Source organism: Panthera tigris, chromosome A1, assembly GCF_018350195.1.
Source record: "Panthera tigris isolate Pti1 chromosome A1, P.tigris_Pti1_mat1.1, whole genome shotgun sequence".
NCBI lineage: Eukaryota > Metazoa > Chordata > Mammalia > Carnivora > Felidae > Panthera > Panthera tigris.
The window spans coordinates 156754745-156778236 of NC_056660.1; the positions used below are offsets into that span (position 1 = coordinate 156754745).

Below are 23492 nucleotides of genomic sequence, written 5' to 3' on the forward strand. Positions count from 1 at the left end.
TTATACTGCTTCCAACTGAGCAACAAGGGCCCATAATCAAAAGCTGTTCACATTCCAAAGGCCTCTTATCCTAGTCTTTTCACTCCCCTACTCAGTACCTCAGTCCCTCCTCAGTACCTCATACCCTCAAAATAGCTCTCTTGAGAAAAGATATTTTAAAGTAGGGCAAAATGAATAAATAAGGAAAGGGAGAAATAACTCTTTCAACACAGAGCACTTGTGAGAATTTTCATGTTTATGGAGAAGCTGAGTCCCACAGTAACCTCTGGCCCTTCTTGGTATTAGTGGACTCGGGTGTTCATTTGCATTGGGATAGTTCGAGGCCCTTCAGAGGCAGTCATAACCTTTACTTCAGTGAGTTATCATGAAGGAATCTGAAGTATCCTTGCATTATTAGCATGATCGTTATTTTTTCAGTTGGTCTAAGGAGTTATTAAATAGGTAGCCTTAATGTGTACTGGAAAATCTCCAAGTAAACTAGCATTTAGCTTATCCGTATGTTAAACACCTCACACGTAACTTCTTAACATTATCACAATAAGAACCCCAGCACTCAAAAAAAAGAAAAGCTGCAGTTTTTGGTAAACTATGCCAAATATAGCTTGAAATAGTAAATAATCCCTCAAAAGCGATATTAGCAAATTAATTGCTGTGTGAACAAAGAACTCTTTCTGCCCCAGCATGAATGTTGCCTTTATTTTTTTCTCCCAAGTATGATTTTAGAAAACAGCTGTAGTGCATGTTGACAAATGACAAAGCGGGAGACGTGGTAAAACACTTTCGGTCAAGGCCAAAAGGGGAAAAAAATTGGGCTGCTGGAGCGGCCAGCAGGCTTGAATGCCTAGCTTCCCCAGCCTCCCTTTTCCCCAGCCTTTAGGGAGCGGGGGCCTCACCGCCCCACCCCCCTTTCCCTGGCTCTGGTTACAGCCTTTCGAGTTGAACAAACTTGCTGCAGGCGGATTGGCGATCAGGAGCTCTCCGGCTTGGGCGTTGTATTTATTAATTTATATTCCGCGGGGCCCTTGCGCGGGCCGCTCCTTTGTATCCGGCAGCCGCTGACTGGGCCCGGGGCCCCGGCGGGGAGCGCGCCCCCCGCGTCCGCTCGACCCCCAAGGCCAGCACGTGCTGCACCCGCCCGCCCGGCCCGCCGAGGGGGCGGAGGCCCCGGCTTTTCTCCTAACTCACTCTCGGCCAGAAGGAGGAGCCGCGGCAGCAGAAGGCGACAGCTGCCCGGCCCGGGGAGCGCGGCAGAGAGGGGGCTGCAGCGCCCGGGCGCCGGGCCACTCTTGGCGGCGGCGGCGGCGGCGGCGGCGGCCGGGGAGGCGGGGAGCGGCGGGCCGCTCGGGATGTTCCCGGGCACTTCCTGACTGGCTGGCAGCGCGCACACGGCCCGACTCGCACGTCTCCGGCCCCCTGGTCGCTCGCTCGCTTGCTCGCGCGGGCCCGCTCTGCGTCGGCCGCACCGCGGTGGAGGCGCGCGAAGGAGACGCGGCCGGGGATGAGCTGATTGTGGGTGAATACGCCGCCGCCTGGCCCCGAGAGGCCGCGAGGAGCCGCTTTTCTCCGAGTCGCCGCCCTGCCCTTGCATTTGAGATCATGTACGTACGCGTCGCGGTCCTGCCATTGTCTCTACCCCAACGCGTGTCGTGCGCCCCAGCGCGAGGGGCTTTCGCTCATCCTCGCCGCGCGCTGCCCCCCGCACTTCCTGTTCTGATTAAAGAGATCCTCGCGCTGACCACGCGCCTCTTCTCCCCCCTCACCCCCTCCCTGTCGTGTAGGTCCATTCACATCGTGGCGCTCGGGAACGAGGGGGACGCGTTTCACCAGGACAATCGGCCGTCGGGGCTCATCCGCACTTACCTGGGGAGAAGCCCGCTGGTCTCGGGGGACGAAAGCAGCTTGTTGCTGAACGCCACCAGTACGGTCGCACGTCCCGTGTTCACCGAGTATCAGGCCAGCGCGTTTGGGAATGTCAAGCTGGTGGTCCACGACTGCCCCGTCTGGGTAAGGGGCGGCCGCTGCTCAGTGCCGAGGCTGACGGAGCTTTTCTTTCATCTGTTTTCCTCCTCCCCCTTTTTCCCTTTTCACGGATGTGGACCGTCCGGGTCACCTGGGTAGAGTTTTAAAACATTTTTGGGAAAAGCTTCGTTTTCCTTTGTTTCACTGGGCGGGGGGCAGCCTGGTCAGAGAACACTCTTAGAAGGCAAAAAGCCCCAGTGGGAACTTGGAGCGCTTACTCCTACAATTCACGACTGTAGGTTGTCCCTTGGTAGCTGGCAGTTGAATGTGACAACCCCAAGGGACGGGGTCACCAAGTGTCACCCGCAGAGAGCAATGTTTTTTCATGCCTACCCTGTTGGTGATAGTGTAATATTAGTGTTCTAAAAATAAAGTCCTCTGAAAGCTCAACACAAGCAAAAATAAATTTCATTGGGGCAGTTCAGAAATAGGACCCCTGGAAAGGAGAGGAAGAGACAGGGACTGAGAATTAATTTTAAACCACTCATTTGCAACACTATCCACTTTTGAAAATTTTAATTCGTGTTTTTAATTTTAATAATGCAGATACTCTTGATATATTAGCCATTTATTTTCAGTGACTCATAAATCGGAAATAATAATACTGCTTGGAATTTTCAAAAAACTTTAAAATTTGCAATAATTAGAAGAAATTGTAATAAAGTCGATAAAATTCAGTCTGATTCTTGAGTACTTGATAAAGGAGAAAGGTATCTACTCTGTGACACATAAATATTTTTAGTACACAATAATGTAATACTGAGGTATGCAATAATAGTAATAATTTTAATGTTTTCATTTAATCTTATTTGGAAATTTCTTATTCTTTACTGGTATTGGAGTTATAATATTATAACTAAAGCTCAAGATTGTATTTTATAACAGAAGAAAGCTGAGTGTCTGAAAAAGAAGATACAAATTCTCATTATGTGAGACTGTATGTTTAAATAGCAATTTTAAAAAGCTAGATCAGGTGCTATGGGGAACTGATACACCTTTCTAAAGGAATGTATGGAATGTACATAAAAAAATGTCTTATGCAAATTATGGCAAGAAAGGATCACTATAGCCCAAACAAATTTTCAGTTAAAGGATATTTACATTAATGGGCTAAAATAAATGCAAAACAGTTTTTTTCCATTACTGAGTGGTATTGAATTCCCATTTATGACAGTGATGATGCTAGTCATAAGAAGCATTGATCAGGAACTTGCTGGAGTCTATGCAAGCAAATGAAACACTTTTTTTTTTCCTTCACTTTGGCCATTTCATTGTGAAAGATAGTACAGTCTAAAAACTTACTAGTTTTACTACAGTCAGTGGAACAGATGTTGAGTGAGTAGAGTAAATAAATGTAGGGAAAATAAAATAAGCTGAATTTGGATGTTAGGTTTTACATTTCCTGTTTTTTCTTTGAGCTGTTAGCTCTTTCCTGTTTATGTTGATAATTTAGCAAAAAACAGTACTTGTGATCATGTGTTGTAGTAAGTGAATGGATTAGAATAAGCGTCTGTAGTCTAGATTTTTGCCATATACTGATTGTTGCGTTTTATTGTGCTAATCTTAACCTTTTGTTTGTTTAGACTCTGGTCCTGTTTAAGGCATTGAGTTGGTAACCAGGTACACTTTGGGGGTTATAATGATCTTCAAACATGAGGGAATATATTTATAGAGTTTCTCTTCCAAGGTGCTTTTCTTTTTTTGGTGGTAAGTAAAAGTCCATCAGAGATATTCAGGTGGATTGTATTTATCAGCTGATACTTGACATGTACTGAAACATAATATTCAATATAACAGAGCAGATAGAGCACAGGTTTTGACAGCAGAAGGACCTGCTTTCAGATCCCCACATTGCTACTTAGAGATTTTCCTTGGTTAAGTCAGCGATCCTCTCTTAGCCTCATTTTTCCTATGTATACAATGAAAATAATCCCTTCCTCCTAGAGCTGTGCTGCAGAGTAAATGAGGGAGCACGTGTAAAGTTCTTAGTGTAGAAGCTGACGTGTAGTAGGCACTCAGTAGGTGGTAGCTCCTATAATGTGTTTATTATGACTTCAATATAGCCATGTGTCACACTAAGCAGAAGTTTTCCTATACATCATTCAAGATTCACACAAATGTAGTGAATTTGCCACCACACTGAGGCAGTGGTATTAGTACTTAGTACTAAGTGCAAAGTACAAAACAGTACTTTGCAGCCCCATAGTCAAGTAGAATACAGTTGTTGTTTTGCTGCAAAAATTTAGATTATTTAAAAAAAATGATTTCCATTCTCCCAATGTGGCTCCAAGCTTTGCATTGCATAACCTCCTAGAGGAAATCCTGGAAGTGATTTACAAGGGGTGGGAGAATTTGATTTCCTTCATATTTCTAGAAACCAGGGGAGCATTTTCTCTTTGACACAGTTTGACTAGGAATGTGGTGTTATTTCCTTGGAATTGGAATGAGACAGTTTGTACTTCTCTTGTTTTTTCTGTAGATCCATGGCCTTACTCTGGATCCTTGCGGTATATATATTTGGCACTTTTAAATTAATGCATTTCATATTCATTTTATGTAGTTCATTATTTAGGATGTCTCTCTCAAACCCATCCTCTTTTTTGTGTGTGTGCGGTTACGTTATTTTATTTCTAGATCTTTTCCTGTTTACCAGAAATATTCCACAAAAAGCAATGAGGTAACACATGCACACTTTTCTTGTGCAGGATTTGAAACTGATGTTTTAAAAATACAATTATTTACAGTGTTTATATCCTCAATACATCCGTGGTAATAATGCCAAAACCCATTTTCTCCTGACATTTCCCTCTCAATGTTTCCTTTTTTTCCTAGTACACCTCTCCAGTAACTCTGGAATTTTAAACTATTTGGAATGCAAAGAGCAGTTACTTTTGATTTGTTCTGTCAGAGTTAAATAGCTGTTTCATTTGGTCCACCTATTTCTAGTTGTTTGTTTGTTTTTTTAATCCCATTCATCTGACTTTGTTCTCTTTCTTTGTTGTACTTATATACCCTGTTATGCTTGTTTACTTTGAACTTGGATACTATAGCAGATACATTTGGAACTGAATGGGTTTGTGGTTTGGGATTTGGAAAAGAGCATGAGTGTGGAACTCTGCTGGGAAGCCTTCACATTTTCTTGATCTGTGTCCCAATTCCCTTCTCCCCGCCTCTTCCACCCTCCTCCAAGCTTAAGACTTTGCCTTTGCTGTTTGTGTCCCCATAGTTTGTCTACTTTTCTTTGTTGGTTTTTTTAATCTTCCTTTTTCAGTGCTCCCACTTTCAATAAATTCATGTCCAAACATTTCAAAAAATCCATGTCCAAACATTTTGCAGTTCTCATTACTCTGAGTGTACTCATAGGAAGTAGGTGGGTTGGGGTGGGTGCAGGGAATTGGGGGAGGCCTTGCTGGGGATGGTGGAGGTCCTGGTGAGAAGCAGCTCTCTCTTCTAAAGGGCATTGCTGTGTAACACTTCTCCAGAATTTTCCATCATAGGATGAAAGCTCTGTCACATGGATCTTGACTGATTGATTTCAGCATTATTACCCTATTTGGGGCTCATATTTTAAAGTGCAAACTTTCATAGCCCAACAGTTTTTGGATCTGTTAGCCACATCTAACTATTTTCTTAATCTAGCCATATTATATCCTGGAAATACATACTAAAGGCCACAGGAAAGGACAAATAATGATTAATAGTTAACTAGAATATGAGGAAAAAAGCTACTAATGCATACTTAGCTGTGGTATTAAGATATATAAACATATTTTTCTTATGCTACTATTCACATAAAACCTTTGAAAAATACTTTTGAAGTATCAAAGCTTTTAAGGAGTAGAGTTCATAATAAATTACTTTTGGCTCTGATTCTATATAGTGGTAATTATTAACTGTAGTCCAAAAGTAAAAATTTCAAGATTGAAAGGTTTATCCTGAATTTTTAATTTCTATAAGCTAAAAACAGGAATTGAAAATCTATTCTTTACCATGTTGACACTTTATAATACATAGTATCTTTTTATAAGTCATACGTCCCTATATACACACATACGTTATATATGTATAATGTACCGTCCAAAGGATGGATTAAGTTGAAAGGTATGTATAAATTTTGAAAATATGTATAAAATACATGGAACTCCACAGAATTCACAATGCATTGCCATTTAAAACACTTGAACACTCCTGCAGTGTCTAATTGGGTCACAGAAAATCCTCTGAAGCTTCTTTACTCATACTGATGCGCTGGCATCTACTGCCATAGTGTTAACATTTTCAAATTTATTAGGTGATAAAAGTATGGCATAATTTTAAAACAAAGTGCTTATTTTTAAGTGCACATATTGAAAGAAATTGCGTATTTCATCACACAGACAGTGATTTCCTAGATCTGTCTCACTGCTGAATAGGCTAAATGAATACATAAAAATTGAAGAGTTGGTAGGCTTTAAACATTTTTAATTTTAGATAGTTACTTATTTAAAAATAAATTCTTTTTATGAATTACAAAAATTATAGCAAAAAAATTTAATGTGTTACATTTTATTTCATGATTCATTTGAAGACAAGTAGACTAAAAAGTGCTCTTTGCATTTTGGTTTAGGACATTTTTGACAGTGATTGGTATACCTCTAGAAATCTAATTGGGAGTGCTGACATCATTGTGATCAAATACAACGTAAATGACAAGTTTTCATTCCACGAAGTAAAGGATAATTATATTCCAGTGATTAAAAGGGCATTAAATTCAGTTCCAGTAATCATTGCTGCTGTTGGCACCAGACAAAATGGTAAGTATTTAATTTTTTTTATGATGAGAATGCAGGTACCATGTTAATTTTAAATAGCGCTAAGTTTATTCATGATTAATATGGGGCTTTTTTTGGGAATAAAATCACTGCATTCAAATGCCAGCTGTTAATCTCTTCATCACATGGTATGATAGTGAGACATCAAAGTAAAGTGTCACGGACTACTGCTGTGATTCTGATGGGTACAGATTTGTCTTCTAAATTGTTCTACAGTAGTGAAGGAAGTCAGTACTTGTGTTCTTTTGATTCGGGAAAGGTATGAGGCTGGCGCTGAGCCCTGGAAGATTCTTCCTGACATTCTGAAGGTCTATCCAGTGGGAAGGATAGATTGTCCGCAGAAGGAATTGGGCTTAGGTGCAGGGTTTCTAGGTAGCTAGTAAGGAGCAAACTGAATACACTGGCAACACCGCCTGAGGGAGAGGAAGTGTTGACTCCAAGGCTGCTGGATTCTTTTGGTTCAGCCAGTGCCAGCATTCGCTGCTATGCATATCATTGTCAGATCTCCTAGGGCCAACTTGGAATTCACTTTGATTTGGTGGTATTTTGTTAGTTCCATCTTAGTGGTATTTCCTCAGTGAGGCTGGCTTTAAAATTTTATTCATTGATTATTTTTCCTTTTCATTAAGGTATAGCAAAGTAAGGGATGTAAAGTTCCCTAATCCCAGAGTGCAATTTAATGCCTTCCTACATGTACATATATGTATGCAGCCGCCTCACAGGTCAAGATTGAGAACATTTGCCTCACTTTGGAGGGCTCTTTTATGCCTCCTCCTAGTTAATAGCACCCCTCCCTGGAGATAACTGCTATTCTGACTTCTAACAGTATAGATTAGTTCTACTTATTCTAGAACTTCATACAAAAGGAATTATTCCGTATGTAGTACCTTGTGTCTAATTTCAGTTAGCTTAATATTCTGGGCATATATCCATGTTGCACTTAACTATATTTTGTTATTTTGGTGTATATTTTCAGTTGTGTGAATGTGCTGTGATTTATTTATTCACTCTCCTTTTAATGATGCCTAAGTTTCCTAGGAGTAGGATTTGGGGTCATAGTGGTAGGGTAGGTGTATGTTTAGCATTAGAAGACACAAATAAAGTAGGCTTGACCCTTCCTTGACCGCACATCCCCTCTACTTCCCTAAGTTTCTTTTTATTGCAGGCCTCGATTCTTGAAAGAGTCATCCACACTTCCTGAGTCCACTTCCTGACTTCCCATTTATTCTTCAGTCCACTACAGTCTGACTTTGACTTTCGCAATTATACTGCGTTTGTTCTCACCCATGGTTACCAGTTAAATGCTTATTGACAAATTTGACATCCATTTACATTTACCCTTTAATTTGATTTATATTTTAATAACAATTCATCCTTTGAAGTTATTCAAACACATCTCTCCCTTCAATTAAAAAAGCTATTCTTTGTTTCTTGGTTGTTTTAATTCTCTGTCTTCTTAGTGGTCAACACCACCCCCCACCCCCGTACACATATTGAACCAACACAGCACTAGTTGTTTCCCAGGGTTTCATCCTTTGGCTTCACTTCTTGCTGTTTACTCTGACCTTGAATTTGTTAATCTGGTGCTTTACCTTTCCCTGTATAGACACTGATGAATACCCAGTCTGTTTCTCTGGCTCTAGTTTCTCTCCTGGCCAGTATCTCCACAGAATCTTCCTCTTTCTGCTGAATTCCCTGCCTTGGTGAATGATGTCAAACCCATTCATTCACCCAAACTAGAATCATCCAACCCAGCTTTCCTCCCATTTCCCATATCCAGTTGACTAAGAAGCCCTTTTGGTTTTACATTTCAAATAAACCTCAAACTCCATGCATTCTCTTTTTCTTCATTGGATTTCAGATCTTAATCATGTAATTATCTGTCATAGTGGCCTTCTATTTGGTCTCAAGGGGTAGTCCCTGATTTTGTAGGACCTGAAACTTAAACAATTTTAGAGGTCCTTGTTGGGAAAAAAAACTACAACATTACAGATACACACACGCACACTCATGAATATTTAGAATGAGAAAAGGAAGCATGATGAGTTGCAAATCTAAAAAGCTGTCAAATACCACAGACATTTAAAAAACATTTCTACTATTTAACAGCTTGACATTTCTTTAATTTTCCTTATGTTTTTTGGCTGTGCAGTCTTTGATCACTTTTTCCTAAGGTAACTGGTTTTGTTATTTTCTATGTAGAGAAGAATATGAGAATTAGTTTTTCTTCCAGCATATTTCTTTGCTCTTCACATCTTGTTGGTGCTGGGCATTATAGTTTGTGTTGTGTTCCTCTTTCAGCTTGGCATCTTTGTCTTCAAGACACCAAAAAAGTCTGCACATTGGGTGACAGAAGCATTCCGGAAGGCTATTCGTGTACCAAGACAGTTCTCAAACATTTAACTGTACAAGGAAGTGACTACAAACCACAGATAATATCCCACTAAACCTAAATTTCAAGTCCCATTAGCAGGATCCCCAAAATGTCTGTCATACTTCAGAGCTGCCTGATGGAAGGTGAAGGGAGTTGGAATGGAAAAGAGACAGTGGTCTTAACCAAGCATAGTTAGAATATCTTATTTTGCAAATTTTGCAAAAGCAAATGATGATGTTAACCATCTATTGCTTAGGTTTCTCCCAGGGCTTTGGAAGGGACCCACAAGATAAGGGTTCATCGGCTTTATGGTAAATTGGCCTCTGGTCCTTCTGTTCTTGCCTTGCTTCTTCCTGAAATAAATCCTCTCAGAATAATCACCCTAGAATACAAGTCAGATCATGATAGTCATTGCTTTAATGTTCCTTAGAAACTCTCTTCTTTTTTTCCTTTTATTTGCAAAATTTCAAACCTAAGAAAATTGACCAGAATAGAACAGTGAATCCCAGAGATTACAAATACACACATGCACACACATCCTCTCTCTTTCTCTTTCATTTGGGAGTAAATTATAAAATTATGGGATTTCTTCAATCCTAATTAATTCAGCATGTGTTATGTAAGACAGTGCCATTCTTCTATCAACCATAATGCAACCATCATTCAAGAAATGTGACATACTATTATCTATTGTATTATTATTTTAAATACAATCCATATTCACATTTTCCCAGTTGTTCCAAAGCTGTTTTTTTTTTTTTTTAAATCCAGAATGTCATTAAGGACTACTCATTGCATTTAATTGTTATGTCTGTCTAGTCTTTTTAAATCCAGAACAATTCCCCATCCTTTTTTTTTTTTTATCTTTCATAACATTGACATTTTTAAAGAATCTGAGCCCATTATTTTGCATAATTCCTTCAGTTGTGATCATTGTGATTGCAAAATAGTGATTTTCTGTCATTCCTCCTACACTTATTAGTTGGTATTCTTCTCTAAATAGAGCTTTCCCTTCTCCCTGCTCCCACATTTTTTAGATCATTATGATTCATGGCTTTGTTTTTTAAATTACATATTTTATAATCTTTTGTTCTTATTCTTTCTGTTGTTTGTATTATCCCAAATTTGCATGAAGGAAGACTTTTCAAGCTAGTTCTGATTAATGTTTGAGTCCTTCCTTATTTTCTGACATAAGATGTTCCAGGCTCACCTTATTCTGCCTGCTCCAGCCCTGGAAATCAGTCATTTCTTCAGGGAGCCCGGGTTCCATTTGGTGAGCAATGATATTTAGAAACCAAGATCTGGACTTTAGGGGTGCTCATAACTTTAAGTGTCATTGCTTCAAGACCCTTTCATTGGATAGAACCATGTATTTCTTTTAATCATGGGTTCCTATTGATTCCATTATTTTCATCCAGTATTTGTATCTCACTTCAATAATTTTCTCTTGTAAAGTCTTACCTAAAATGCAAGATCGTTCATGATATAGCTCCTGACTGCTTCTTTAGCCTTGTAGAGTGTAATCTTTTGTGTCTTATGTACCTGTTGCACAGAACTACTTGATGAACTTAAGGTCTTTCTTTAGATCTGGGCAAGTCTCAACTTCATGATTTCTTCAGATATCACCTTCCCTACATTTTCTTTACTCTGTCCTTTTTGTTCTCTTATTAGACTGATGATGAGACTTCTGGATCTCTCTTCTGTTACTTTTATCTTTCTTTTGTATTTCCTAACCCTTTATTTCTCTGTGTTGTATTATGGGAGAATTCTTTGGTCTTTTTTCCTACCTCACAAATTACTTCTACTGGGTCTCTCCTGCTCTTTTACATTATTACTTTTTTTTTTTTATTTCAACAGTTTCTCACATCCAAGATCTCTAATTGGTTGATTTCTTTTTCATGTGTTAAGAATGTAAATACTTTAAGAAGAAAACCTCTCTCAATTAATTATACTTACTTTAAGATTTTGTTTTGATTGCTTTATTAAGTCTTGTTTTGAGGGGGGAGCATTCTAAGTCCTTTCATCTGATGAGATTTTATTTCATGGTATGGATGCTTTTTAAACTTTGGATAGTTTTTTTTTTTTTAAGTTTATTTATTGACTTTGAGAGTGGGCCGATATGTGTGTGCACACACCTGAGCAGGGGAGGAGCAGAGGGAGAGGGAGAGAGAATCACAAGCAGTCTCCATACTCAGCATGGAGTCCGACTTGGGGCTTGATCCCATGACCCTGGGATGATGGCCTGAGCGAAAATCAAGAGTCGGGTGCTCAACCACCTGAGCAACCCAAGTGCCCCTGGATAATTCTTAATTTGCCTCATTTTGCAGTTTAGATTCTCTGTTGGATTAACGCCTTTCTCCTCCTCTGTCCAGTTGCTCTCTGGGGTCAGGGTAGGAGTGAGAGCTCATATGAGATCTGCAAGCCTAGCTGCTTCCACTGAGTTCTCCAGCTAATCTCCACTCAGTTGCCCTTGGGCCTCCTTGTTGTGCCCCCATCAGTGAGCACTGAGTACTCTTAATGTTCTCCAGTGTAAGACTTCCCACCTGTCCCCTGAGCCTCAGTTTCCCTCTTTGGTCGTATGCTATCTGCCTTCAGCCTTTCAGGTGCTCCCAGTTTCTGGGCTGATGAGATTCTCTCCTCTTAATTTTTGAATGTGGCTGTATATGCACATCTCCCTTCATCCTTCCCCAACCCCTCCCTTTGTTCCTTCCCTCCTTTTTCGCTCCCTCCCCCTCTCCTCTCCCTCCCCTTTATTTAATTATTTCTGTGATTTCTCTGGGAGAGGAAATTGCAATGTGAGCTTAGCTTTCCATTTTGAAACTGGAAGCTAACATGTTGTGTTTTTTTCCTCACATCCAGACCTTGCATATGCTCCCCACCCCTGACTGGAGTGCCCTTCTGCACAATTCCTGTTATCTGTATGGCAAATTCATCCTTGTCTAGTAAACCAGTGCCTCCTTTGTGAAGCCTTCCACAATCCCTCAGGCAGAGTTAATTTCCTCTCTTATGTTCCCATGGTGATTTTGTACACCTTTATTTTAGTATTTATTATATTTATTATATTATAATTCTGTGCAGTCCTGTCTCTGTTGGCCCAGTTGACTCTGAGCTTTTGTCTGTGTATCTTTATATTTCTTGTTTGATACATGGTAGGTGTTCAGTAAACATTTGTTTAATTAGTGAATGAGTGGTCTTAAGATGAAATTAATTTCACATAGACATGTGATTGCAAAGTAATTAATTACCAAGCTAAATCTGATATTCAACCCAAGGACTTGTATTGCTTCCCTCCCCGAGTCCCTTGCAATACAAGTAGCTGTGTTGGGTGTTCTGGTAATTCCTCTCTTGAGTTCTTTTCAGAAATAGGTCAGCAAAAACAATCAGTTTTACTATTTTCCTTTGTTACACATGTTTTGACAAGCTTGACTATCTATGTATGTCTTCATCACATTTGGCTTTGAAAAAATTTTTGGCTTTTTACTAAATATTGAATCTATCTCTGAAAGAGAGTTTTTTTTTCTGAACATGCCTCAGGGTATTCATAGCCTTGAGCTCTCCCAAATGGGCATCCTGTCTTCTTTTCATTTTGAAGTTCTGATAGAGCTGAGTACATCGCTAAGCTAGAGTTCTTAAAAGTTCTTTCTAAAGCTTTCAGGCACTGGCAACATTGTAAGAATCACCCTTCAGATTCTGAAAGCTGCTGCTTTGAAAGAGCCGCAGTTCATTTGAATTCCAGAGTTACTTTGTGTTTGCTTTAAAAAATAGACATTTCTGATAACACCTTAAAAGATTATCATGTAAGAGAAGTAAAAAAGACTACAGTGTTAATGAGAAGTCTAACACTGATTCACAGAGTCCCTGTGACCCTGAGGTAGGCTCACAGAGTGATCTGAAGAATACACCACAATTTAAAATTATTTGGGTCCTCTGATTGTTCTTAATGAAAGGCTTAATATAGGTTTATTTATTCCATAAATGTTTTACTGGCTTTCCTCCTATATCCAACACATAACGATGAGACATTTTTTTCCTTCCGGGTGCATATGAACAAAAAGGTGTTCTGTGACACACGGAGATTGTGAAGATTAGATGTGAAGAGGGGTTTTCTAGGCATGTGTGTCAGTAAGGGTAATGCCTACACACAGCTGAAAACCTTTCTCAGCTGGGTTACACCTGAAATTAGTTGTATTTTCCTTCAAATCAAGATTACTTGTTAAAAATTTTTTACATTACATTCACTTAATTTTCCACTTGAAGCACTTGGCTTTATTTTTGTTCAGAAATACAGTTTAATAAGATGGTCTGCCTACTCACCCCATTCCATCAGCATAAGGAGAGCTTTGTAGACATAAGAAGGCTTCTGTCTTCAGAAAATCAAAGGCACTGTTTATCAATCTTTGTAAAGAATGTGAAATACCATTGTGTTATTTTTCAACATAGGCTACATTCTGTATAAAAACTTTATGTGCTCCAGAACTAAAATGATCTTTTACTAAAAGTAAAAGCAAAAATTCAGAAATCATGGCTTAATTTTGAGAACCCACACTTAACTTTTAAATCACTGTATCTTTACTCAGTAATTCTTCACTCAGACTAAATTTTTATCCTATCTTTTGTTTCACTTTACTTACCAGATAGAGCAAGTAACAGTTGTATCATTGTTTTCCATTTCTGACACACCAGGAGACTTGTCCAGGGCACTCATCTTCCCTGACCCTCACTTTCCTCCTCTGCAGAAGGAGGATGCAAATTCCTGGTCTCTGAGCTCTAAAATGCTTTCAGTGAAGCTGAAATTATTACATAGTTACGTACATAGCAGGCACATGCACTAAACCTCCGTAGAGTATACTCCATATGTATATACACATGCTCTATCTATATGCAGGTGCTTGGTAAGGACTTCGCTGTGTATGCTGTGGTAAGTTGCCCAAATGCCCTTTGAGGGCCACCATCCTTCCTCCCTCAGGTACTGAACTGCTGGCTGCTGATTCACAGCTGAATCTCCTCCTAGGGACTGGGAATTACCTTGTGCTGGTAGAAGCTGCCTACCCAAGGTTCTGCCTCACCCATGGCAGCCCTCATCTAATTACTCATTATCTTATTTGATACAGGGACACAAAGGCCCATCTCTCTTTCCCCCAAATGAGGAACCATTCATTCTAAAGGGCCATCTGAGCTCCAGACTTCCCAGTAGGATCGGCTGAGATCTTTGTTGTAGCTATATTGCAGTTCAAATTTTTTCTCTGCCCAGCCCCATTTCCCTCACCCCTGAAACCGTTTGCTCCCAAGAGCACCTCCCTCCCCAATAAACCTCCTGCACACCAGTCTCCATCTCAGAGTCTGATTCTCTAGGGAAGCTAATCTATAACAAAATGCATTTCTAGAAATGGATTTATCCCCCTTTGACTTGGCTGTCTTTTATACAGTGACATATCTGATGTGTCATGAAACAAAACAAAGCTAGCTGATGAATTCACAGATGAACATACATTTGTAGCTTTCTAAGAAGTATTCTTATAGATGCTTGATCTACCACCTTCCCAGTCATAGATCTGTACATGGTACAACCATGACTCTTGGGATAGTTCACATTTTTAATAAAAACGTTTTTATTCTTTTAGTTTATGATTTTTTAATCTTGAAGAGAAAGATAAGTGATTGAATGTGGTCTTTGCAGTTGAATACTTTAGAGTCTAATAATTAAGATGTTTGGATTAATAAGAATGTACTTTATGTGAAATCTCCAAAGAGAGTGGCAGTTTCGTAGCCTTGAAGATTCAGATCTAGTCAACTTGGTGAATATATTTCAAGTTTATCACCAAAGGAAGAAAAAAAAAAAAAAAAAGAAAGAAAGAAAAGAACAAAGACCCAACCCATGGCAATTAAATTGTTAAATTTGTACTGATACTCAGGATGTCAGGATTGTATAAAAGGAAACATGTCCTCCATTACTAGCTGATTGGCTTAATTACTATAGTAGCCTTGGTAATGTATATTCACTTGTTTTTAAATTCTTTTCTAAAATATGGTTTCTTCTTCTTTCACTTAAAGCTTGTTTACTTTGGGGAGCTTTATATTAACATTGATGCTTTTTATTCAGAATCTAGTGGATAGATGGTGGGTGTACTAACTGTCCCTGGACTGTGGTTCTCGTATGAGCTCTTACTTTGTTGTTTAATGTTTAGATTGTCTATGTATATTTTTTCCTATTTAATTTCAAAGCTCTTTGTTACTTGTATTTATTTTCTCAGAAGAATTACCGTGTACATGCCCACTGTGTACCTCAGACAGAGGGAGCTGTGTCAGTACAACCGAAGGGATCCAACTTGCTAAAGAACTAGGAGCCACCTATCTTGAACTACACAGCCTTGATGACTTCTACATAGGAAAGTATTTTGGAGGAGTGGTAAGTGGTAATCCCTGTTATGTAAATTAAGGTCCTTTGTCAAGTTGGCTGGGAAGGTATTTTCTAGAACCTCAGTTAGAACTTTAGTTTTAAAAACATGATTGGTTTTAACTTCGAGAAATAAAATGAGAGTAGAAGAAAAGTTTTTGTCAGAGTCAAATTACAATTTTATTTTTCTCTCCAAGTTAAACATTTTCTATCATCTAATAAAATATTTTGGAATTTTCCACTTGGTGACAGTTTATTGGTTTTTGTTGTATATATCAAAAGCATGTTTACTCACACAAGCCTGTTATGTCAATTTTATTAGTAATCTTCACACAGTTCAGTGAGCCTCATAACCTGATCATTGGGCCCTGAAAGGTTTTTATTTCTATCTACTATTTGAAAAAAATGATTTTTCTTCCTCTGTGTGTGCTTCGGCAATATTTCATATACTCCTAAGTGATGCAGCTCAAAAATATCCATAGAAACTACTTCTACAAATAGCTTGTTGTTGGATATGTGAGAAGGTGGGATTTGTTTGCTCTGTTGCAATGGCATTTGTTGGGTCTTGCAGGCATTTGGAGGCCCTTCTTAGCCCACAGAATCTACCCTACAATATTAGGACGGCATGGTGCTTGGAGAATACTGTGGAGTCATGCCATTTAAAACTGCCTTTGAAACTATCCCCAACAGGTGACTCCTTTCAGCAGACAAATTTGGTAAACACGGATAAGAGGTTTAAACCAGTGTAAACCCTTCATTGAGCAGAAGCACTTTAGACTTCTCTGTTAGTTCCCCAGCTCTTCATCAAGTACTCTTTCCAGTATGCCAGATTATTCATTATGTAGATTTGTGTCCAAATGTTGAGGTCTCCACAGATGACTGTAGAAATTTCATTTGTTGTGAAGTTACTAAACTCCAAATAACAACCAATGTTAAACTTGGAACCAAATATAAATGGTCCTCATTTCTATCATGTGTAAGTGGCTATTTTTAACTCAGTAATGTAGAGAAACAACAATATAGCTACATTAAGGAAGATATACTCATAATATTGATATTATCAATGATTGTGAGAAACTTTTTAAATTTATTTATGGTGACAAATAAAAAGTAGAAAGGATTAGAAAGATAGACAGGACTCAAATCTAATATTGTAGTGGATTAAAAAAAGTCTTAGTCTAAGAATCTTGTATATCCCTGAAATACCTAGGAAACTGGGGGAAAATGATAGTTCAGTTTCTTTTGTTGGAGAGGGGGGGCCTGATTCTCTTGGGGTATGTAGGTCTCCTTGTGTTCTGCCCCACTTCCCGAACCTGAAATTCTCATGGTCACACTTCCCACCTGCCACCTCCCATGTTCTCTGCTCTCTTTCTCTTCCTCCTCCTTGTTTGTCTTTGTTCCTAACACCTAGTGTTGCAATTAGGGTTGGAGGCATGATAAGGATTGAAGAAGTGGTCAAGGTTGGGAGAAAAGACATGACAGTTTCTTTTTTCCCTAAGACTTAGTGAGGATATGGAAATAAGATCAGAGTGACCCTTTTCAGATTCTTGAATAGTGAAGTATGGCTGCGATCTTGAGTGTAAGAAATAGTGGCATTTGCAGGAATATAGATGGAGATGATAATGTCAGAGTGAAATCTTGTGTCTGAAAAAATACTTTCAAACAGAGAGGGAAGCAAACCATAAGAGACTCTTAAATACAGAGAACAAACTGAGGGTTGATGGGGGGGGGGCAGGAAGGAGGGATCAGTGGGTGATGGGCATTGAGGAGGGCACTTGTTGGGATGAGCACTGTGTGTTGTATGTAAGTGATGAATGACGGGAATCTACCTCCAAAACCAAGAGCACGCTGTATACACTATATGTTAGCTAACTTGATAATAAATTATATTAAAAAAGAAAAAAAAAAAAAAAAAAAAAACTCTTGTGTTTGAGAGTCGAAGATGAAAACCTGGGAAGGAGAGTACATGCCCTTGAGCTTTAGGGAGCCCCATCTGACCCTCCTCCAGTTGCACCCCATCCCTGCTCCCACATATGGCACGTGATGATGGAGCCAAGCGCATTTGCCCACCTGCAGCTAGTAGCCCCTTCTAGACCTGCACATCCAATATGGTAGCCACTAGCCACATGTGGCTATTTATATTTAAATTAATTAAAGAAAATTCAGTTCCTCAGGTGTACTGTCCACATTTCAGGTCCTCAGTAGCTACATGTGGCTAGTGGCTACTGTGTCGAATAGCACAGATATTACAGAGCATTTCCATCAACACAGAGCAGAAGGTTCTGTTATACAGTGTTGTGACCATGTTCCAAAACCGAGGACCCCAGAATTCTCTTAGCAGTGCACTCAGTCTGTTTCCAAGGCCTGTGCAGGCCTTTTTCCTGGGTCCATCATCCTGAAGGTGGACTGCATTGCTAGTGTGTATGTCCTTAGTTCTGACAGGTGGCCGAAGGGTGACTGCTTTTGAGGAATGGAGGAGGGGAGGCAGACGTTGGGTGTGTAGGCATGGATGTCTACTTGTATACGTAAAGCTCCTTGAGGTGTGGGATGGAGCAGAGGGTGAGAAGAAAGGACAGCCTCCGGGCCCAGGAGTTACAGGACAGTTCCTTGTGCTACGTGAAGCTCTGAGTCGTCTGAGAATTTAAATCTAAACCTGGCCTTCTCGGCTTTTATGATGATACCTCTGTCAAAGTAGGATAGAATGTTTTCTACGTAATAGTTCTTTATTTATGATGTTTAAATATTTGTGTATGTGGTACATGGATCTCTGTTTGTATTTTTGCCCCAAGTCTCACAGCGTCAAGGCATAGGCCTGGAGCTGTGCGTGTGTATGTGCTTAGGATTTGTGATTTCCCATATAAAGGATGTATTTCAAAGTAATTTATTCAAGAAAAGAATAGAACATATGAAAACATCCCCAGTTGATGTGAGCATCTGTGACGTAGAGCCAGATCTGCCCTGCTTTGAATGTCTCTACTATTAACTGCCGCGGTTGCCCACGAGACAGTTATTGACAGTCCCACAGTTGTACTGCTGGGCTTTCTTGATTATTCAAGAGAATGAACAGTTCCTTCTTGAATGGATAGTTTATTTATGCTTAGACAAGGCACAGTCTGTTCTACTTGATACATTTTTTGTCTTTAAATAAAAAACTTGTTTACAAGTGTTTGCTAAAGCGTACTTGTAGATGGTACCAGCATTTGAACATTTGGCAAATGTGATTTGGGGTACAAATAATCATGTCAGATACATAATTTTGTTGACGCTTTACTTAAAATTTGATTCATGTTTTAGTTGGAGTATTTTATGATTCAAGCCTTAAATCAGAAGACAAGTGAAAAAATGAAGAAAAGGAAAATGAGCAACTCGTTTCATGGAGTTAGACCACCTCAGCTTGAACAACCAGGTGCATTTACTAACCAATGTCTGCACATTTGATTGATATTTATTATCGATCACTTCACAAGTCTTAGAGCAATTGTTGCCAAATTTGAGTATGTTGATGACTCACCTGGTATTCTTATTCAGTAAACCTGGGATGGGGCCTGGAATCTGCTTTTAAAATAAGTTTCCAGGTGATTCTGAAACAGGTGGCACTTGGACCACATTTTGAGGAATAGTCTTAAACTTGAATCTGTAGATTCTTTAAAAAATAGTGTATGTGGTGAAGAGCTGTTCTAGATTAAAATCTAAGAGGGGCGCCTGGGTGGCTCAGTTGGTTAACTGTCTGACTTCAGCTCAGGTCATGATCTCTCAGTTTGTGGGTTCGAACCCCACGTTGGGCTCTGCGCTGACATCTCAGAGCCTGGAGCCTGCTTCAGATTCCATGTCTCTCTGTCTCTCTCTGTCCTTCCACCACTTGTGCTCTATCAAAAGTAAATAAATGAACATTAAAATTTTAAAAAAATCTAAGAGAAATAACAACCAAATGCAGTGTGTGAACCTTGATTGGATACTAGTTCAATAGAAACCTCTAAAAGACTCTTAGGACAGTTGGGTAAAATTTTAATATGGACTAGAAATTAGATGACATGATGGAATTATTGTTAATTTTCATATGTATGGTAATGGTTCTGTGATTAATGGAAGAATGTCCTTATTTTTTGGAAATGAATATGAGAGTATTTAGAGCTGGAGTATCCTGATGATCACGACTTACTCTTAAGTGGTTCAGCAATAGGAATGTGTAAGTGTGTGCCTATCTAGAGATAAGGCAAACATGACAAAAATTTTTTCCCCTTAAGTTTATTTATTTGAGAGAGAGCGCAAGCAGGAAAGGGGTAGAGAAAGGAGAGAGAATCCCAAGCAGACTCCATGCTACCAGCGCAGAGCCTGATGCGGGGCTTGGACTCACAAAACTGTGAGATCATGACCTGAATCAAAACCAAGAGTCAGAAGCTTAACTGACTGAGCCACCCAGGCACCCCAAACATGACAAAATATCAATAATTGCAGATTCTAAGTGAAGGACATGTGTGTGCTTATGTATCATTCTTTCAACTTTTTTGAATGTCTGAAAGTGTTAATAACACAAGGTTAGAGGAAAATACAGTTAAAATTAAATAAATACAATTTTTATCAAAATTAAGTTTTATTAAAATGTTTGCCTATTGTTTTTAATGTTTATTTATTTATTTTGAGAGAGAGAGAAAGATCACGGGCATGAGAGTGTGCATGAGCACCAAGCAGGGGCGGGGGTGGGGGGGAGGGGGCAGAGAGAGAGTGAGAGGTAGAGAGAGAGAATCCCAGTCAGGCTCCCCACTGTCAGTGCAGAACTCAGTGTGGGGCTCAAACTCACAAACTGTGAGACCATGACCTCAGCTGAAATCAAGAGTCAGATGCTTAACTGACTGAGCCACCCAGATGCCCCAAATTTTTTGCCTAATTTTGTGATAGAAATAAAATAATAGTACTCTGTGAGGTCAATTTGTTATGGATATTGTTTTAAAAAGCAGGTACTTGATAAGTATTTGTTAAATAAATCAATATAAATTAAAAATCAAGAAAATAATAAATTAGTACGGGAAGTCAATTCCGGGTTTTTATACACATGCAGGTATATAAATCATGAGTGATACACATTTGCTTTGAACTTCCTGGTGTGCAAAGTGAGAGGAGACATTGTTATGTAGCAAGCTTGCTGCTTTAAATACTTTCTGGATGAGAAGATGGGTGGGGAATAGCCAAATAAACAATGTAGATAGATAGATGATTTCTTCATTCTTATTATTCAAAGCAGTTCCTCTGAGAAAGCAAAGTTCCTCTGAGAAAGCAAAGCATTTCATGCCATTTAGCACTAAAGGAAATTTCTCATGTGGGTCTCCGCTGGGGGCAGTGCTGGGGGCAGTAGGTGACCTAGTAGACAGGGCCTTCAGAAGTGTCTGTAAATGCAGCCTCAATTCAAACAGGCTGTCCCTGTGCCCTTCTTTTAGGTATCACCCTGAGCATTCCTTCTGATGCTGACTTGTTCTAAGGATTGATCCTAGGCTCTGGGGCAAGTGGCTTTCAGATTGCTCTTAGCCACGAAAGGTCTGTGAAGGTGCCTTAGGCAGTGGAGAGAAGGATGAGTGGGGTATAGTTCAGGAAGAGCCTAGCCACCAAATTACCTTGTTCTTATCTGTTTTATAGACTGGAGCTTTGCTTTAGAGGAAAAAATTTTCATTACTAAAGAAGTTTGAATTCTGATTGAGAAGACTGCATATCCTTCAGGCAACACTTTCCAGATAACACTTTCCTTGGCTCAGCTTTGGATAAAAGCTAGACAGCAGACATTCTATAGTTTGAGTCTGTGATGAGGGCCTAGGGTGTGATCCTCTGTAGGGGTATTCTGAATTGACTGAGGGCTAATCTTTGTTAGTGATCAGACTAGGAAATGGAAGATTACATCCTTTTTTTTGGAAATTGGGAAGTCTAGCCAGCACTTTACCTTACCTCAGGTATGCTGAGAGGAAAAAGCTGGTTCTTGTTTTACCAGGAAGAAAAAAATACTTAATTTTAGGATCAAAATAAAATGGTCAAGATGGTTTCAGACAATGGAGTCTAAGACTCTGGGCTTTGGCCTTGAGAGGTTGACATTTTGAGTTGAACAATTTCCTTCCCTTCCATTTCCAACCACGAGAGGAAAATGACTTTAAATGTGGGTTAGGTTCTTCAGAACTTACTCAGTAATTTGTTTGAATTTTTTATTTGGATAAAGTAAAGATTAACTACCAACATAATAAAATTCAGTATTTGTTGAAATAGCTTATTTGGGGACACACAAATAGTGAGAAGTACTATTTTATTGCTGTTTATGGCATTTAGTACAATTTTCACTTGCACTATAAAAATTACGATATTTCTGTGACTATTAACTCAGAATAATTAATTTATATATATTTATAATTAGGTTAAGTTAAATACAATTGCTGTTTTCATAGGCAAAAATGGCCATATGTTGGCAATTTCATATGGTTCAACTTAATAATATTAAAAAGAATTCTTTTGTTGTGTTTAAAAGGAACCTGAGATGTTTGGGTCTATAGGCCTAAAAAATAATTTATCGTATTTGTTTTCTTTTTTGAAATAGAAAAAATGCCTGTCTTAAAGGCTGAAGCATCGCATTATAACTCTGATTTAAATAATTTGCTGTTCTGCTGCCAGTGTGTGGACGTGGTATTTTACAACCCAGATTTAAAGGAAGTTGCCGAGGCCCACAAGATTGTTCTCTGTGCCGTAAGCCATGTTTTCATGCTGCTTTTCAATGTGAAGAGTCCCGCTGACATTCAGGATTCCAGTATCATCCGTACCACCCAGGACCTCTTTGCCATAAACAGAGATACTGCATTTCCAGGTGCTAGCCAGGATTCTCCAGGCAACCCACCATTACGTGTCATCGTTAAAGACGCCCTCTTCTGTTCTTGTTTATCGGACATTCTGCGCTTCATTTATTCAGGTACCTTGTTAAGTGGTTCTGGTACATTCTTGTAAGATTTGAAATGAAGTGTGCCTGTGGTCTTCAGGTGTATTGGTTAGTTTCACATTTCTCTTCTTTCTACCATCTGAGGTAAGGATTATACATAAAAGAGTATCTACTTTATATACAGGAATTGGTCCACACTTTCCATCTTTCTTATAAGTTTACTTGCCCTGGTTTTAAATCTACTTGTGAAAATAGTAATTTCTTTTCCTACTGAGCAGGTATGGTAGTATTTTTTTTTAATATCTAAAATGTGAAAATACAAGAGTTTTTTATCTAGTTTAAATTTAAAGAAACAAAATTTTCAAAGTATGAATGGAAATAAATCTCTGCATCTTAAAACCTGACCGTTAATTCCTTTTTCTGTTTTACGGTTAGATTTTGGAGGGCATTGAGAGAAATTAGCAGGGTCCTTACATTCAGTTTAGGAACTGGAAACAGTATCTAAAGTTAAAGCTGAGATCTGATCAACTTTAACTATTTTATTTTTAAGTAATCTCTACACCCAGTGTGGGGCTTGAACTCACAACCCCAACATCAAAAGTCACATCCTTCACCGACTGAGCCAGCCAGGAGCCGCAACTTTGACTATTTCAGGTTTTACTTTTTCTTCTGTGTACTTAATCTTTTTAGGATTGAGCTTATCAATTATTTTTCTTCTCCTTTTAAATGCTGTAGCAACTATATTTTAAAAAAATAGAAGTTTTATTTGAGTCATTTTAGTCAATGAATTGAAGGTGTCGTATCTAAATATCCCATATAAGAATGGAAAAGAATTGATGTAAAATAATTGATGTTAAAATAAGATTTTACTTTTTTTCATTTGGGCTGTGGTTATATAATTTTCTAAGTTAAAATAAAAATCAATGGTTTTGAAAAGTACAGTTGCAGCATGAAGATTTAAGTGGATTAAAATGTACATATATGGGGGTGGCT

The 23492-nt window shown here is 39.0% G+C and overlaps 1 protein-coding gene across 1 annotated transcript in view; it reads left to right on the forward strand.

Annotated features, from left to right (window-relative positions):
* The first annotated feature begins 1308 nt into the window (after positions 1–1308).
* The window catches only part of RHOBTB3 (Rho related BTB domain containing 3), a 52998-nt gene continuing 30814 nt past the window's right edge, over positions 1309–23492 (forward strand). Inside the window, exons 1-6 of the mRNA XM_042990439.1 lie at positions 1309–1598; positions 1779–2004; positions 6626–6812; positions 15456–15610; positions 18893–19004; positions 22167–22532. Of these exons, the coding sequence (XP_042846373.1) occupies positions 1597–1598; positions 1779–2004; positions 6626–6812; positions 15456–15610; positions 18893–19004; positions 22167–22532 (1048 nt within the window). The 5' untranslated portion in view covers positions 1309–1596. The remainder of the gene's footprint in view (positions 1599–1778; positions 2005–6625; positions 6813–15455; positions 15611–18892; positions 19005–22166; positions 22533–23492) is intronic.